Below are 17,621 nucleotides of genomic sequence, written 5' to 3' on the forward strand. Positions count from 1 at the left end.
TAAGAGCTACCTAGGGCAATATGGCTGTCAGGAAAATAACTTTCTAGGACTAGGGGTGGAGAGGCATAGGCATAGGCACCTTAACCTGTGGAGTTTACTTCCTTGAGAGTCCATCAGAGCTTAACTTGGCTTAGGTGGCCTTCAAAAGCATGGAGTACAGCCCACCTGTAGTCAGGCATTTAAGGGACAACCAATTCACCACTCTTGGCAGACAGAGGTAATAAAGTCAGACCTTCAACTGACTTCAAAGGGAGATGGGGCAGGCCCTTAATTAGCTAATGTGGCCGTACTTCAGTGAGCTATGGATGTGAATATAGCTTATGGTGTACTGGACTTGTGTGTGGAGGGGGGGCACGCGGTATTTTTTGTAATAGTTAAGGTGCCCCAGTTCAGCAAGAGAGGCTGGGGACATTTCTAAATTAATAAAAATAAAGGCACTTGCAACTGCATTGGCCATGATCTGAATAGAACCTTGCTTCCTACTCCACCATGCATCTGTCCATCTCTCTCCAGGAATACAGAGGAAAGTTTCTGAGGTCAATTATAAATGTAGATGGAGTTTCTGCCATGGCTAACAAATGGGTACTTCTAAAAAGAATGCAAATAGCAAGAAGGCCAGTGACCTTTCACAACAGCAGGCCAATGCTGTATCTGCTCATAACTGTTATTTGGAGAGGGACCCAAAGGTTTCCCCATGCGACATTTTGTGACCTTGTTTCTCTTTTGGGGGTGGGAGACAGGAGACATATTTTGCCAATAAAGTTGAAAGCAACCCTCACTGTAACATTTGGCAAACTAGGCTCATTGTGTCCTTGGGGCATTGTGCTAAAAATAGAAATTTATGAAAATTCTTAGCATCAGATGTACTCTTTTGGTCCAAGGCTGCGCTTTGTAAAATGTATAGTGGCAGCAGTGACTGAATAGCTGTGCCTCCTTATCACTTTAAAATGCCAGTTTTTCAGAGACATATATCCTAGCAAACATAGGGACAGTATTGCTTACAAATCTGAAATGTACATGGAGTAGTTTATGAACAGGATTGTACGATTTCAGTAACCAAAGACGTCCCTTCCAGTCCTACCTGCAATCCATAAGAACCTACTGCCTTGACAGTTCAGTGGTAACAAATAGTGATAAAACTTCATAATTATACTTTCATCTGGGAATCTCACACTACTTTATAACTTAGGAGACTGAATCACAGAGAGGATAGATACTTATCTAAAGTCACTTTGCGGTAATGATGGGAACAGAACACAGAACTCCCACATCACAGGTCTTGTTCTCTAGCCACTAGAGAACAACTGCCTCCCAATTTGGAGTAAGGGAACAAACTAGTAAGATTACCAATGCTGTTGAATACATCGCTAGCCACTGCAGTGATTAGGAGTAATTCTTTATCAAAGCTGTAGAACTCTAGCACCAATTAAAACCCTAAGAGTCAGTTTGCAGTCTAAAGAGCTCCCCTAACACCCCCTCTCAGTTCAGGAGAACATATAGAGGGTAAAAGCATTAAGTGTTTTGGATGGGAAGATCTACAAATTAGTGGATAATTTCCTCAGTTCACAACGAAGATTTCGATACAGTCATCTCTTGACTCAATCCTCTGGCCTCCAGCTTCTGATAATGAAAAGGAATAGCAACCATGATGCGTACAGGCACCAATTCTATACTGGTGTGTGGGTATTCATCTGCAATCTCAAACATCCACCTTCTCGCCGCACAGTATTTTATGGCTTGTGGGTTCTTAAAGACCCTTTTCCTTAAATGGGAGGTTACCACTATCTCAGACATGAGAGAGAAAACCAAAAAGCTGAAAATCCTGAGAAAATCAAAGTTCCTTCTTCATGGTTGGTTGTCTTTATCAAAGATGGCTGCTGCTTCTCCTCCCTCTCCCCCCATATCTGGTAAAATATTTTTGCATTAGTTATTAACTATGGTAATTACTTTAAGAAAACCAATACTAATTCTGAGCTAGATTATCCCTGGTCCTTGCACAGATGCATGGTGCCTTCCCTAGCCCCACAAGCCTAGATGCTGGAACTAGGGGTGCTGCTATACCCCCCGGCTTGAAGTTATTTTCATCCTATACAGGGTTTACAGTTTGGTTAAATGGCTCTTAGCACCCCCACTATACAAATTGTTCCAGCCCCCCTGCCAGGGTTTGTTTTGTTCCCTGAGTTTAGTGGAGTACAGTGATTGCTCACCCCTAGTACTTTCAGGGGAGCAATCATCTCAGCTGGAGCAGGAGAAAACAACTACAGCGCGCTCTCGTGCACATGCACACACACCTGCAAAGCCGATCCTGCATGACATGGCGTATGCTCCATCCTATGGGATGGAGTATCATGTGTGCTCCCTCTGTCCAAAGGCTGACTGAGGAGACGTTTCCTCTGCCAGAAGTGGTACAGAGCTACATCTGTCTGTACTCAGGGTTGTGGCTAAATACTACAGTCTATCCCTCTGTGATGAAAAGAAGCTGCATGAGGCTGTAGTGAGGTCAACACTACCTGTGCTTTTGTATCACCCATATTTCATAGAACTTCTCTTTTGGGTTACGATCTAGCAGGTATCCAATCTGGGCAAGTGGTGTATTCAAATTTCTGACATGCCATGTCACATTCCATCATATTATACACCCAGCAGGATTGCATCAAATCACATTGGCATTTGATGAGACACATGACTACACGATATGGCACAAACATATTGCAGTTACAATGCAACAAGTCCAGCTGTTCTTTAGGGATGAACTGGATCCCTGCCTGGTATTAAGCTAAACGAAAACAAAAGGGTGGCAGACGCAGAACACTGAGAAACACCAAAGGAAACTACATCACCATGACTGGTTAAGAGAGATCTGGGAGACATATTTGCAGTAAATTAAAAAAAAATGTGCTTCAACATTTCACTATAAAAGTCTGGTTTTCATCCTGGAAAGGAACAAATATATTAACACGACCTAGGGTTTGTCAGTAACTAATGCTGCAGAGCTTCAGCCAGACACACTGTATCGAAAAGTGATTTGTTTTATGAATAAAGTAGAACCCTCTTATTATCAGGGGCACCAACCAGGAGGAGCTAGGGATGAACAGGAGTTCTATTCTTGTTCACTTTAAACAGGCTGTTCCTGTGTCCAGGTATGCTCTAAGCAAGGTCCCATGCATAGTGTGGCTGTGCAGCCAGCCAGCCCCATAATTTACCTTTTTGCCAAAATGCCACAGAACTGTCTGTTGGCACAGTATAAATTCAAATTGCCATTTCCTGCCATTACTTCAGCTTCTCCACCCACTCTACTAAGTGTGCTGCAGAAAGGATATTGTATTAGGTGCTGGAGAGGAGGTGTCAGAGGGCACATGGGCAGCCTAGAGACAAGAAAGAGCTTGGAGAGGTTTGCAGAAGAAGGCAATTGCCATTTTGCAGTTCCTAAGCCAGAGGTAGTCACTGGGCAGACCATGGGCCAAATCTGGACTGCCAGATGCTTTTGAATGGACCCCAAAATATTTTTATTTACTTATTATCATTGTTATTGCAGTGTGAAAAATGTTTCTCTGGAGTCTGGACCTTGACCATACCTTGACCAAGAAATTCAGACCTTGACAAAAAAAAACAAGGTCCAAAGCCTTCCCCAGCTCCAGAGCTACTAATGGGCACAGAAACAGAATTGTGCTTTGGTACCATGGATGGCAGACACCTCCTTCTGCGGGATGCCTCGGTTTCCCTTTTTTAAAGCTACCAGCCCGTTTGCCACACTGCATGATCAATAAGCATTGCCACATAATCAGTGCTGTTAAATTGGGGGTGGGGGGAAAATGTTCAGCTTAAAACTGACAATAAAACTGTTTCCACTGCAAACAAAGCATTTATACAAAATTCCACATTTTACAGGTAGGAAAATGTCAATTTCCCCTCGCCTCCACCCTCTCCCCCCCCCTTTATTTTTGAATGGAAGTTTTCCTAGCTAGCGGTGTCTTTTCTGCCAGCCTACCCTGTAAACACGGACAGCACCGGGTACTTCTAAGGATATCAATACACCTGCCTCACCAATCAAAAGCACAGCTGGCCAGCTCATTACTTCCTTTGAAACAGTCAGAGGGGAGGTAGCAAAAATTAAATAGGAAACGGCGAGCTGAAATTCAGCCATCCCACAGCATCATTCCATCCAGGGGAGTCGGGGGTGGAGTTTGTTGGCCCATCAAAGAGAAAAGGAGCTGTGGCCCTACAAATAAGTGGATGCCCCAATATCTGCAAATAAATTGCAGTAATGATTAGGACATTTGTACATAGGGCCAACTTATCTGTCGTACTCCTTCAGTTCCTCCTCCCTCTTAGCAGCACAGACTGGTTAAGAGCCCTGCTACCATACTTCCCTACTTATTCATGGGCCTTCCAAGAGGCATTGGGCTTGTCTAAACGGGAGGTTTAAATTGGACTAAATCAAGCTAAACTGGTGGGAAAATACTTGAGTACAGATGCTACAATGCATTGTAGCATATTAACTCTGGAATCTTCTTTCAAAGTGAAAGAAATTCGACTCAAATAGAGTTTGTTCTGTCTATTGTTTGTGTTCATGCAAAGCTGTTGTGCACTTCTTTGGCAGTCTTCCAGCTGCTATCCCACACTGCTTTGCAGGCAACCATTAATGACTTTACCTCTGTGCCTTCCACTGCTCTGGTGTCAAGCTGACCAGATGCCCCTTTTCCTGTTTAAAAACTGGCACAGGGCTAGGTTTTGTCCATTTTCTCCTGGATCTGAATATATCGGCATTGCAGCAGTATTACTCCAGAAGCCCTACAATATGCCTAGAGTAGCTGGTTGGAGCTGTGCTGAGACCCTGAATCTCATCACCATCTGGGGGGAAGTATCAGGAAGCTCTTGTGGCCACCCGCCAGAATCAAGCTCTTTTTGTGGGCACTGCTAAGCACATAACCAGCACACCAAACAGTGCAGGGTAAAGAGCAAACAGCCCAGGAGGACTTACATTCACACCAGGGATGCTGGGAAAAGGTCCAGTAGTGGCAATGTGACCTGTCCATCTTTTGAAGAACTGGACAGAATTTTGATCAGTTACCCTACCACCCAAATCAGGAAGGTTATGGATCCTGCTCTGTCCCCACCCCAAAGACAACCTGCAAGACTCGCTGGAAGATGAGCATGAGGAAGCCAGTGAAGACCTGTCCCCAGAATGCCAAGATTTCTTCAGGACTCAGAATCGTGACGTTGGCCAAGTAGAAAGTAAGCCCAGTTACTGACGTGCAGCAACCAAGCCCAATTCCCAGCCAGAAATCCAGGCTGGGACTGAGAAGGCAGATCCTCTCAAGGGAACCTTGTCATGTAAGTATCTATCTTTATAATTTATTATTAATATTATTGTGCTGTGCTGCTGTGCTAGCTTCAGTTTGGGTGCCCCATGGCCACAGCCACTTTAGTTTGATGCGAGCTAGGAGCCTTTCCGAGTCTCCAGCCCCTCAGCTCAGCCCACATTGTGCTTTTGGCCCCTCCATACAGTTTTCAAAATGGTGGCTGCTCTGGCCAAGCAGCCTGCATCTGTCTCATGCTAAAGCCCTGACCATTTTCAAGCCCATGCCATGGAGGGCACATACCCATCCACCTATTTTTCTTTCCTCTCCCCACATCTGTCCTGTCTGGCAACCCCATCTGCCCACTCAAAATGGCAGCCAGCAGCCCGGCACAGCCTCCACCTGCACCCCACACACACACCTCCCCAAGTTTATTCAAATAATGAAAACATTCATCTGTGCAAAATTGAACAGTTTATCAATGCAGTGGTTACAGGAAGTTTGGTTACTATTCTCAGTTTACATGAGGTAGACATGGACATTGCATGCCTGTACAGGTACAAAAACTACAGCTCCTCACGGAAGTATAGATGCTCTGTAACAGTGAATGCTTCAGACAACCACTGCAGAACCTTGTTTTTCTCTGCACTTTCACCACGTCTGCAAGGAAGATAAAGCAGAATCTAGGCCAAAGAAATTGCCTGACTTTGGTCTGGGCATTATGGAGGATGGCTATGCAGTCATTCCCCTTCCATTTCTGCAGCATTTTGTGCGGAAGAGCCATCTTGGTGAATAACTTTATCACTGGTCTGCCCTTTGCTTTTTTTAAGAAGGCCATTCTCTGCCTTTGTAGTCAACCATCTCTATGTAACATCATTAAGAATCAGGACAGTCTAAAAGTGATGTAGAGGGGATTGCTATCCAGTTTTCCCGCACAGGCCCCCCGCTCACCCCTACCCCACTGTATAAGCAAAAATGCAAAATTCCCAACCCTTTCCTAGCCTCTGGGGGCGGGCAACAGCAAACCCAAGCAGCATATACCACACAGACAAAAATCCCTGTATAGTTCTCATTCACACACCACTTACCATCTCTGAAATTCCCCCAAGACTGGGAAGAATCTCAGGGAAAGAAAGTCACCAAGTCCATATTAAAAAAAAAATGCTATCTTAGCCTCTCTGGAATATGAACAATAACCCCTTATATGTTTTCCTTCCTCCCACAGCCACAGCACTTAAAGACCTTGTCCTGGAGGGTTTGGCCACTGCATCAATGGCTGAGTTGCTGGCTAACCTGATGGGGAAGAGACTTAAAATGCAGCATTGCAGAAGCCCAACGACAAATAAAAATAGTGGAGAGATGGAGGCTGTACTTGGGCAAAGAGAAGGAAAAAGAAACGGAGCTCCTCAGAGAGACCATTGGAGTGAACAAAGTGGGTCACAGTGGCCAGGGACAGCATTGCCATGGCAAAAGTTGCTGTTGAAATAGACATGGAGATATGAAGGCAACTCCTGGAGGCTATAGAGAGCCAGAAGGGTCTGCTGCAGCTTCTGTTAACCAGGACCCAGCGATGTTATGCAGCCCCTGACAATACAGGGTACTGGGAACACTAGCAACAGAGTGTACTACTGTACACCCAACAGAGTACCCCCAACCGCCATTCCTTCACATACCCAAGCTCAGGGCAGCAAGAACAGTTTCACTTGGGAGCCCTCATTTTTTGAGCCATCTACCACCCTTAATAACTTTGAGCCTTGCCACTCGATACCAGAAGGCCTAAGAACAAGAGGAGGAAGAGGCGAGGCATATGCTCACCTGTGACTTGAGTCCCGCCTCGACTGTACGATGTCACTTTGAATTTTTGTTTAGTTATTGTTCTAGATAAGGCCTGTTTCTGTTTGCTATATAATACAGTGTTTAATAATAAAACTCATTAAAAATCATTTATAAAAAGAGTCGTCAATGCATTTTATATAGCAAATCCATAGACTGTAAATAGTTTAGAGTGTTTTATAGAAGAACCAAGCACAGACACAAAATAAAATGAGGATTGCCACGACATTGCCCTTCACGTCACTACCCATAAACAATATTGCACTGCTCACAATCCATCCCACATATACACCCTCAACTGGGTAACAGCTGCACATTTTCAGGCCTGAGACTCAAATTAAGATCAAGAGGTATCTATGACAACGTTACTGGCCGTTTCAATTTTGTATTGGATGCCTTGCTGGCTGCTCAAGGCACAGCCTTATCCCGGGTGGAAGGCTTTTTCCCTTACTCTGACAAACGTTGTTCAAAATGTAACATGGAGCAATAATTTTAGGGCACTTATTTTTTCCCCTCCAGCTTCCAATCTATTCCTCAAACAGCGCCACCTTCCTTTCAAACTGCAAAATGCACACCCACTGTCATTCCGCAACTATTAAGACAGTAGTTAAACAATTCCTTCCTTCTGTCCAAACTGACTGTGAATGGCTGTTATCGAGGGAAGCAAAGGACAAGCCAGGTCTCCTAGGATAACCAGAGCAATCTGCACACCATAATGTTCATAATCATCCTCTAGGCAAACTGTTCTTGATCCATTAAGGTAAACAGAGCTGAGTTCCCAAAATCCTATCATTTTAGACTCTTCCAGACCACCCTGCATTTATGTCTGTAAACCTGCCTCAACAGACTTTGTAGCACCATGGAGAAATACCCCTTTCTGTGTATAAATTCTGAGCTGCGGGAGTGGGGGGGAAGGGATGGGAGGAGCCAAATAATAAGTACATTGCTGCCATCAGTTGCTCCAATACAGTTTGGAAACCCCATGAGTGCAAAACCATCAATAATATTCTGAACATTACCAAGCTTTATAGCCTGGTGTAACAGTGCCTCATCCATGGCACCACACATAAACAATGGCCCCCACAGCTGATCTCCCCAGGCCAAATTGGTTGGCTGTGTTCCGGTAGCATTCTGGGGTGACCAGCTTCCAGATGGCAATGGCAACCTACGTCTCCACAGGTATAGGGCACCGCGTGTTGGTATGCTGCCACTCCAGAGCCAGTTCTGTACAGATCTCCAAAAAGGTTGCCTTCACCACCCTGAAATTCTCTCGCCATGGCTGATTGCTCCAGCTCTGCAGAATGATACTTTCCCACCAATCCACGCTGGCGTCCCAAGCCCAAAAACAGCACTGAAGGCTGTGAAGCTACTTGAGCAACTGCTCCTCTCATATCAGTTGCTCGCCGTCCTCCTCTTCTTCCTTAGCCTCTGAAGCTGATGTGGCCAGTGAAGTCCAAACCCAAAGTCATCCAGGTTTGAGTGCTGACATAGAGTCCAAGCAACATCTGTGTGCTTGCAGTTGCCAGCATTGTTGAGTTCATGCTGGCTGACAACAATTCAGAAACAATGCTATTCTGCTCAGCAAAGGAAGCATGAGGAGGAGAGAATGGAAAAATGGGATTTATTTATTTTTAATTGAACTTCCCTGGCTTTTGGTATGCATCCCACAATTCACAGAGAGAAAAATCCCAGCATGCACACTGCTCAGCAGCAAAGGACCATGGGATACCCTCAAAGAATGCTACACGCTTATTGTTCACCAAGCTGCCAGTGTGCGCACAATGATGCGAATCGAAAGAGGCACCGCCAGCCTGTGTGCACCATTAGTGAAGCTCATGTCCTGCGAGTTAAATAATGCATGTCATATCAATCCCCTACCCCCCACCTCCACTCTGTGTAGACAAGCCTAGTGATGGCACAGAATTCCTCTTCACCAATTTAGTGCTGACAAGATCAGCACTGACTTCCACAGGAAATCCCTGCAGGTTTTCCTGAGGATAGAACTGTGAAGAACTGCTGCCTGAACCCCCAACCCTTCTGGCCAGCTGCACCCACGCTAATTCGGAAGTCCTGATTTTGTGAAGTTTGTAGTGTGGATAGGGGCCTTCGTGTTTTGAGAAGAGTTGGTTGAGAACTGGAAAGTCTGTTCTGCAGACAGGGGTGGAGGAGGAATGGTTCTGAATTAGAGCAAAAAAAAGGTGAAATTTCAATTTCCTGTGAAATAATTCCAAAAATGTTTGAATTGAGACCAAAATGTTTCATTTCAATAGTGTTGAAATATTCTGTTTCAACTTTATTGTTCTCATTCATTTAGTTTTGACTTTTATATTATATTAAAAATATAACAATATCTAAATACCATATTATATAAATTAATATAACCTAAATGAAATGAAATGTTTGATGTTGTCAACAAAAAAAAAACATTTCTACCTTTTCCCATCTAAAGTTTTGTCAAAATGGACATGTTCCTGCAAAACGTTTTAATTTTGATTAATTTTTTTTTTTTTTGGAAGAGGGAAGTGCCCTAAAAAGCATGCCATCCTCCCCCCCACATGAGACACTGAATGAGACTTATTTTAGCATCTTTTATCCACTTGCTTCCCCCAGTGGACAGTTTATATAGCCCAGAATGATTGAGCCAGCTGATTTTAGAGGTCTTTCAGATGTCAGAAAAACAAGTCACACATCAAAAATAAGAGAACACTACATGCAGTGGTGAGCTGGAGCCGGTTCGCACCAGTTTGCAAGAACTGGTTGCTAAATTTAGAAGCCGGTGTAGAACCGGTTCCTAAAGCGGTGGGCGGGTGGGCAAACTCCGGTCCACGGGCCACATCTGGCCAACAAGACTGTCCTGTCTAGCCCGCCTGAGCTCCCAGCTGGGGAGGCTCCCCCGGCCCCTCCCCCGCTTCCCCCCCTTGCAGAGCCGCCGGAGCCCTGGGGGAAGCGGCGGGGCTCCCGTGGTTATTTAAAGGACCAGGGCGGCAGAGGCAGCTGGAGCACCCCGCTACCCCAGGGCTATGGAGGCTATTTAAAGGGCCCGGGGCTTCCCTGCTTCTACCGCCCTGGCCCTTTAAATACCTGCTGGAGCCCTGGAGTAGTGGCAGTGGGGCTCCGGCGGCTATTTAAAAGGCCGGGGCGGTAGAAGCAGTGGGAGCAACGGACTTCTAAAATAGCCCCCAGAGCCCCGCTGCCACTACCCCAGGGCTCCAGCAGTGGGGCTCTGGTGGCAATTTAAAGGGCCTGGGGCTCCAGCCCCTGCTGGGAGCCCCAGGCCCTTTAAATTGCCCCCTGGGGAAGCCGGGCCGCCCCGGTACGGTGCACCAGCTCTTGCCAGTACCATACAGGGGCGTACCGGCTTACTCTCACTTTTGGGTAAGGGGGTGGAGCTGCAAGCTCCAGCGGCTGCACGGCCTCCTTACACAGAAGGATGGTAAGAGGGCCGGGCCAGGGCTGGGAAGAGGGGTGGGATAAGGTAGGGAGGGGGTGGAGGTTCTGGGGGGGCGGTCAGGGGACGGGGAACGGGGGGGGGGTTGGGTAGGTGTGGGAGTCCCAGGGGTCTGTCGGGGTTGTGGTGGATGGGGTTGGGGCAGTCAGGGGACAGGGAGTGGGGCGAGTTGGGTAGGGGGTGGGGACCTGGGGGGCAGTAGGGTGGGGGGGATCTTGGGAGGGGGTGGTCAGGAGACAAGGGGGGGTTGATGGGTTGCAGGTTCTGTGGGGGGTAGTCAGGGGCAGGACATGGGTTGGGGTCAGATGGGTGCATGGCCGGGGGGGAAGACAGGCACGTGGGGCTTGTACTCACCGAGCAGTTCCCTACCGGGTCTTCGGGGGCGGGTCCTTCACTCGTTCCGGGTGAAGGACCTGCTGCCGAAAACCTGGAGGGAGTGAAGACCCCCCTGCCACCGAAGTGCTGCCGAGGACCCGGTAGGGAACTTAGGATTTTGGGAGCTCATCACGGACTACATGTCCACAAGGGTTACACAAAGAGGTTTCCACTGCATTTTCACTGGAAGCACAAAGAAACAACAAGGCCTAGAAAAGCTGCTGAGCAGGAACAAACAGGGACAACAAGTTGCCCTCAACTGTTCATTTCTATCTTGCTTTCTGAAAGATATTTTAGCAAGATCTGAAGGCTGAGAGTTTGCTCTAGGCACTGAGTGTCACCAAGGGTAAGAGAGTCTCATAAGGTGTACGCCTTACAGGTCTATATGTTTTAGCCTGAAAACATGTTGGAGTTAGGATGGAAGGCTGAGGCAAAATGCTGATTAGTGACAAACTGGTGAAAAGCAAAGAAAACAGGGAGAGGATATCACAGATGTGTGTCTAATGCTGGCGGGGGGGGAGGTTTAACCTCCCTTTCCAGCTGAAAATGTTTGCATCATAAATTCTTATATATCTTTGTTAATTTCCTGCCCTAGACAACACTGCCTGGATTTTAACCAGGAGATCTGGCTTCCGACAGCACGAGCAGAACATCTTTTATCTCCCCATCCTGATCGCCGATAACGGGCGCCCCATGCTGAGCAGTACTGGCACTCTGACCGTGCATGTGTGCAGCTGTGATGACGATGGTGTGGTGATGTCTTGCAATGCAGAGGCCTATATACTCCCTGTCAGCCTGAGCAGAGGAGCACTCATTGCAATCCTAGCCTGCATCTTTGTCTTGTTAGGTAAAACTTGTGTTGTCTTTCCTAAGGAGGGCTTAACTCGCCTATTTTGGTCATGACACTTGGCAGACTGTTAGCCTCACTAAGGCTGATTTTGTATTGTGTATAAAATAGAAGTGTCTGTATAATATATATAAAGCTTTTTCTTTATTGACCTCAGCATTTCCCCCAAGATTTTATGAGACAAAGAAGGGCAATGGGGCAAGGGAGGTCAAGCCATCACATGATCAAATGGTCTAAGTTTCTCTCTCTCTCTCTCTCTCTCTGTCACACACACACACACACACACACACACACACACACACACAAATCAGAAAAAAAAATTGAAAACTTGTAAATTTCATTATTTTGGCTCTGAATCTTCCAGATGTTTAGCACCTCTGCTCTCCTTCTTTGTTTTAATCAGAAATATCTACTTACTTAGATGGTCCCATCATCATAGTATCTGAGGTTAGTATCTGATCTCCAGGGGGAGCTACGGTGCTTAATATCTCTCTTGCGCTCATTTATCCACAGATCTGGTCCATTTCCCTACCCATTTCCCCTATACACTGCCCCAGATATTGGGATCAACAGAAATCTGGGTCAGATTTCTCCTCCCCTTGATCGCCACACATTCCCTAACGTTTCAGAAGTTCACCTTCAGTCTGAGGAGCAATGGGATAGAGGCACAGGCTAACGTTTTCAAAAGCACTGAAGTCCTATTTTCAACAGTGACTTAGGCAATTAGGAGCCTAAGGCCATGTCTACACTAGAGAGCTTACAGCTGCGCCACTGTAAGATCTCTTGTGTAGCCACTCTATGCTGATGGGAGAGAGCTCTCCGGTCAACATAATTAAACCATCCCCAATGAGCAGCAGTAGCTATGTCGGCAGGAGAAGCTCTCCTGTTGACATAGAGCCGACCACACCAGTGCTTGTCAGTGTAATTTAGGTTGCTCAATCAGGTGTTTTTCTCACACCCCTTAGCAACATAAGTTATACCAACTAAAGTGATAGCATAGACATAGTCTGTCATTATAAAAAAAACCAATGGGATTTATGAGAGAAAGGGAGCAGATTAGATGGGCCCAAACCACAACATTTAGGTATGGGTCCGGTTTACAGCAAACCCTCTCCCCACTCCAAAGTTCTGGATTGTTTAAATCCTGGGATTTGGTTGGCCGATTAGAGGAAAAAGGATCCAGCAGCCACATTCAGACCAAAAATTTAAAATTAGTTTTCTTAGCCCCATCCCAGCTGCCCAAAGCTCAGAAGTATTTGACTTCTATGCACCACTGATTTGGGCTCATATCTAGAGTAAATCATTGAATGAGGTATTTCAGTTATCATTACAAAATTGTCATACTGATTCCGTCAGAGTTTGTAAACACCAAGTACAGTGGCTGGATAGGGTGTTGGTATTTGCATTCTCACTGCATCTTTCAGCCACGCCTTCTGTTAGAAATGCACATTTGTTCCTTTTCTCAGTGATTAAGGAGAGTAGAAGCCAGAGAGCTGCTCTTTCTAATGCCCATATGTTTTGGTTGCCCCTTGTAGTGCTCGTGCTACTCATCTTATCCATGAGGCGGCACAGGAAGCAACCTTACATCATCAATGAAGAAGAGAACATCCATGAGAATATCGTCAGGTACGATGATGAAGGGGGCGGGGAAGAAGACACCGAAGCCTTTGACATTGCTGCCATGTGGAATCCTCGGGAAGCCCAGATAGTGGTGAAAAGCAGGCAGGACATGCTGCCTGAAATAGAGAGCCTCTCCCGATACGTGCCTCAGACGTGCATAACGGACAACAACGTTCACAACTATGTGCTGGCCAAGCTGTACGAAGCCGACATGGACCTCTGGGCTCCTCCTTTTGACTCCCTCCAAACATACATGTTTGAAGGGAACGGCTCAGTGGCAGAGTCACTCAGTTCATTACAGTCTGTCACTACGGACTCAGACCAGAGCTATGACTACCTGACAGACTGGGGACCTCGCTTTAAAAAGCTGGCTGAGATGTACGGCGTCACAGAGGGCAACGGGGCTCTGTGGTAATGAGTGAGGAGCAGAGTGTTTTCTACACGACACAAACGTCCTAATCTAGATCCGTTCTCATCGGAAGCTTGTGTGGACATAGGGCAAGACCTCCTAAAATAGCAGTCTGGTGCTTGAATGAGAATGGGGGAGACGGGTGCAAACAAAGCTCTCTCTCTGGCTCAGCTTTACTCAGTTAAATTAAGTTACATTTTTAAACAATGGAGAACAAAAAGAGGAAAGTATTTCCTGATTTTTATAGCTACGTTTGAAAGCTTCATTCCTGGAATATAATGATGTTACTCTGTTTTTTTACATGGCAGCTTACGGAGTTCTTTGCATCTGGATATGAAGATCCTTAGGGTCCAATAGTAATCTTCAGCTCACAGGGAAATTGCCAGTAAAAGAGGATGCCTAATTGGTTATTTTCCCCCATTGCTTGCTAACAAAACAGAAAGCAGAAAACTGAAACTGGAATCGTGAGGAGTGTTCATTATAAAATCAGCCTTCTTCCTTTGTTGCTAAGAGTCCTTTTAACCCTTGAAAAACAAGCCTGACTTTTTCCATGTTGCTCAGAGGAGAGGGCTTGGAAAGACCTTTGGATTTGTGCTCTAGTTTAAAGGCTGATACGTGAGTCACTGAGGCTGAATACTAATCCGCCCCCTGTCAAGTTAGTGTAAATTTATTTTCCTCTCAGCTCTTCAAAATGTTGGCACTGCGGAACTGCTCAGAACAAAACCAGAAAATCTGCCTCTTTTGCACTGTAGATGTCTCTTCCATGTGCCAAATGTGATGGTTAGATGCTAGCAATGAAAGCCAAATAAAAAAAATTTGATAAATACATGGGTTAGAGGGGCTTTCCTAATCTGTGTGAGATCAATCCAAGGGATGTTTACATACTGTAGATAACCTACTTGAACAAATGCAGTATTATAGAAGAATAAATGGATGTAAGAAAATTACATGTATAAGTTTTGTATATTTGTTAATAATTTTGGTAATAAATATGATGTACTGCATACAGTACAGTACCTTAGCACCTCTTTTAATAAAAGTTATACTGAAGAGAAAGTCTGATAATTTATTGGATGATTTATGTACACCAGTTAGTGCAAAACGTGTTTAGTCAGAGCTGTATAATGGAACCGAACTTTCAATCTGCAGGATCAAGCCCATTAAAATGTTCACTTCTAAATAGTGGAACCCTTGTCAAATAGCTCATTTAGGAGAGAGTCATTCCTCACTTTATGAAGCATTTAAGGCCATGTTTTAAACCCAGCTTCTCTTGTTGCATGCATAACACTTATGCACTCATTGGTTCACACAAATGATGAAATCTACTCATTTTCCTGTGCAAATAGGATTTGGGGATTCTCTCATTTGTATACCCTAAAAGTAGTACTCAAAAATTACATGCAGAAGTGAACAAACAACTCAGTGCATGCTTTACTGGAATCTTGTGATGTAATACAGATCTAAAATTGCATCTACAGGTTCTTTACATATAAAGAGGCTGTGCACACAAGGAGGTGCTGAAACATGTGCCAGACCTAAAAATAACATGATTGTGTTATGTCACATCTTTCTTCCCCCCCCCATCACTGCCCCATCTTCATTTTACTTACACACACACACACACACACCTCCCTGTGTCTTTATTTAGTCTAATTTTAGACTATAAGCTCTCCAGCAAAGAACTAGTCATCTCAGATGCCTACACTCCTATGGCACTATGTAAACAGCAAATAAAAGTGCTTTAGGGTTTCTCATATGTTCGCTCATCAGTTGTGAAAAAAATTTGAGTTTTACTAGATGCAATATGCCAGTAGTTCAGTTCCACATCTGGATTGGATCCTTCACTGTCAAAAGGGGGGAAAGACCCCCTAAGAGCAAAGAAATATATTCTGTAAAAGTGGCGATAGTGTAAACCAAGTCCATACACCAGTTTTTCTATTACAGCAGTTTTATAGCACTGTGAGTCTCTTATAAATCAGTGAAGTAATAATACCATAAAATCATTTTAACAGCATGGAGAATCAGGCTTATAATGTTTTAATTATAGAAGCAAGAACTCAGGGTTTAACCCATTTTATAATTTAGGTATTGGCTCTAGAATTCAAACCCTGTTAGACCTGTAAGTGTATTTTTTTTGTGGGTTCCCTCCCCACTCTGAACTCTGGAGTACAGATGTGGGAACCCACATGAAAGACCCCCTAAGCTTATTTCTAGCAGTTTGGTTAAAAACTTCCCCAAGGCACAAATTCTTCCTTACCCTTGGATGGTATGCTGCCACCACCAAGTGAGTTAGACAAAGATTCAAGGAAAGGGACCACTTGGAATTCCTGTTCCCCCAAAATCCCCCCAAGCCCCTTCACCCCCTTTCCTGGGAAGGCTTGAGTGTAACCAAGGTGAGCACAGACCAGCCCTTGGGTTTTTAGGACACTAAAACCCAATCAGATTCTTAAAAACAGAACTTTATAATAAAGAAAAAGTAAAAGCAGCACCTCTGTAAAATCAGGATGGAAGGTAATTTACAGGGTAATCAGATTCAAAACAGAGGATTTCCCCTTTTGGCAAAACTTTAAATTTACAAAAAACAGGGATAAACCTCCCCCATAGCACTGGAACAATTTACAAACTAAAACAAAAGATAATCTAACGCATTTTCTTCCTGTTACTTACAATTTGTAATCTTAGAGGCTTAGTTCAGGTATGGCTTTGGGAGATGTATTTTCCCTGCCGATTCCTCGCTGACCCAGAGAGAACAAAGGGACCCAAAACAAAAACCTTCCCTCACAGCTTTGAAAGTATCTTCTCCCCTTATTGGTCCTTTTGGTCAGGTGCCAACCAGGTTATCTGAGCTTCTTAACCATTTGCAGGTAAAGGAGGGATTTTATGCTACCCTTAGCTGTATGTTTATGACGGTTTGTTTATACAGAGAAAAAATAAAAATGTTTTTCCCTAAAAATAGTTCTATGAAGCCCTGCTCATAGTTCCTCCTATTCTTTAACTTTCATGACTGTGATGTTCAACTCTGCTGTACTTGGTGGTATGTGAACAGTTCTGCAGTCCCAAGTCCACATTTGCCCTCGCTCAGCCTCCTTGATATTTACAGAACACTCTTTATATGGTATATTTATGGACAGGTGTGAGGGGGCTCCAGTAGGCCTGAGACCAATTTCTCACTGGGAGTGCAGGCAACTGCCAGAAGATGACCATGTGCATTGGAAGAGCAACTCATCCAAAGAAAGAGGAGAAAGACTATTAGTGAGGGGGACAAACATAGGATAGTAAAAATCTAGCCTTTACTCCTACTGGGGATCAGGGGCGACCTCTCATTATGACTGAGGGCATCACAATCTGCCCACAGTGGTTTTGGTGAGAGAGGGAGCTAATCAGGAGGAGAAGACAAGTGACTGGGGGAGCACAGAGTGATTTTTGGAGAAGGCAGGCCAGGAAAGAGTGAGTAAAAGAGAAGATTTGGAGGGAAAGGGCTGGCAGAGAGGGGAAAAAAACGGAAGCAACAAGAGCAGAGTAAATAAAGCAAAAGAACAGTCAGAGAAGTGAAAAAAAACCAAGTGATATGCAGCAATAAAACTGCTACTTGTCAAGGCAAAGCTACACCAGTATAGCATTGAGTATCTGGTGTGTGGGGTGTCACATTTTTGCATGTGTTCATGTAGTATCTTGGGAATATTAGTTACCAGCATCGAGGAAAGTGAACAGAAAAATAATTCCTCCCCACAAATACTTCACCTTTTAATTCATATGTTGTTGGTCTGTCTTTCTATTTATGTAGTTATT

At 44.8% G+C, this 17,621-nt stretch overlaps 1 protein-coding gene across 2 annotated transcripts in view; it reads left to right on the forward strand.

Annotated features, from left to right (window-relative positions):
* Window positions 1-13,838, forward strand: part of CDH20 (cadherin 20) — a 53,335-nt gene extending 39,497 nt beyond the window's left edge. For both annotated transcript variants that reach the window (XM_024203501.2, XM_026657331.1), the window contains 2 exons: window positions 11,552-11,803; window positions 13,339-13,838. In XM_024203501.2, the coding sequence (XP_024059269.2) occupies window positions 11,552-11,803; window positions 13,339-13,838 (752 nt within the window). The remainder of the gene's footprint in view (window positions 1-11,551; window positions 11,804-13,338) is intronic.
* The last annotated feature ends 3,783 nt before the right edge of the window (window positions 13,839-17,621 follow it).

The sequence above is a fragment of the Terrapene carolina genome, unplaced genomic scaffold (genome assembly GCF_002925995.2).
Source record: "Terrapene carolina triunguis isolate 2854851 unplaced genomic scaffold, T_m_triunguis-2.0 Scaffold53, whole genome shotgun sequence".
In the NCBI taxonomy this organism is placed as follows: Eukaryota; Metazoa; Chordata; order Testudines; family Emydidae; genus Terrapene; species Terrapene triunguis.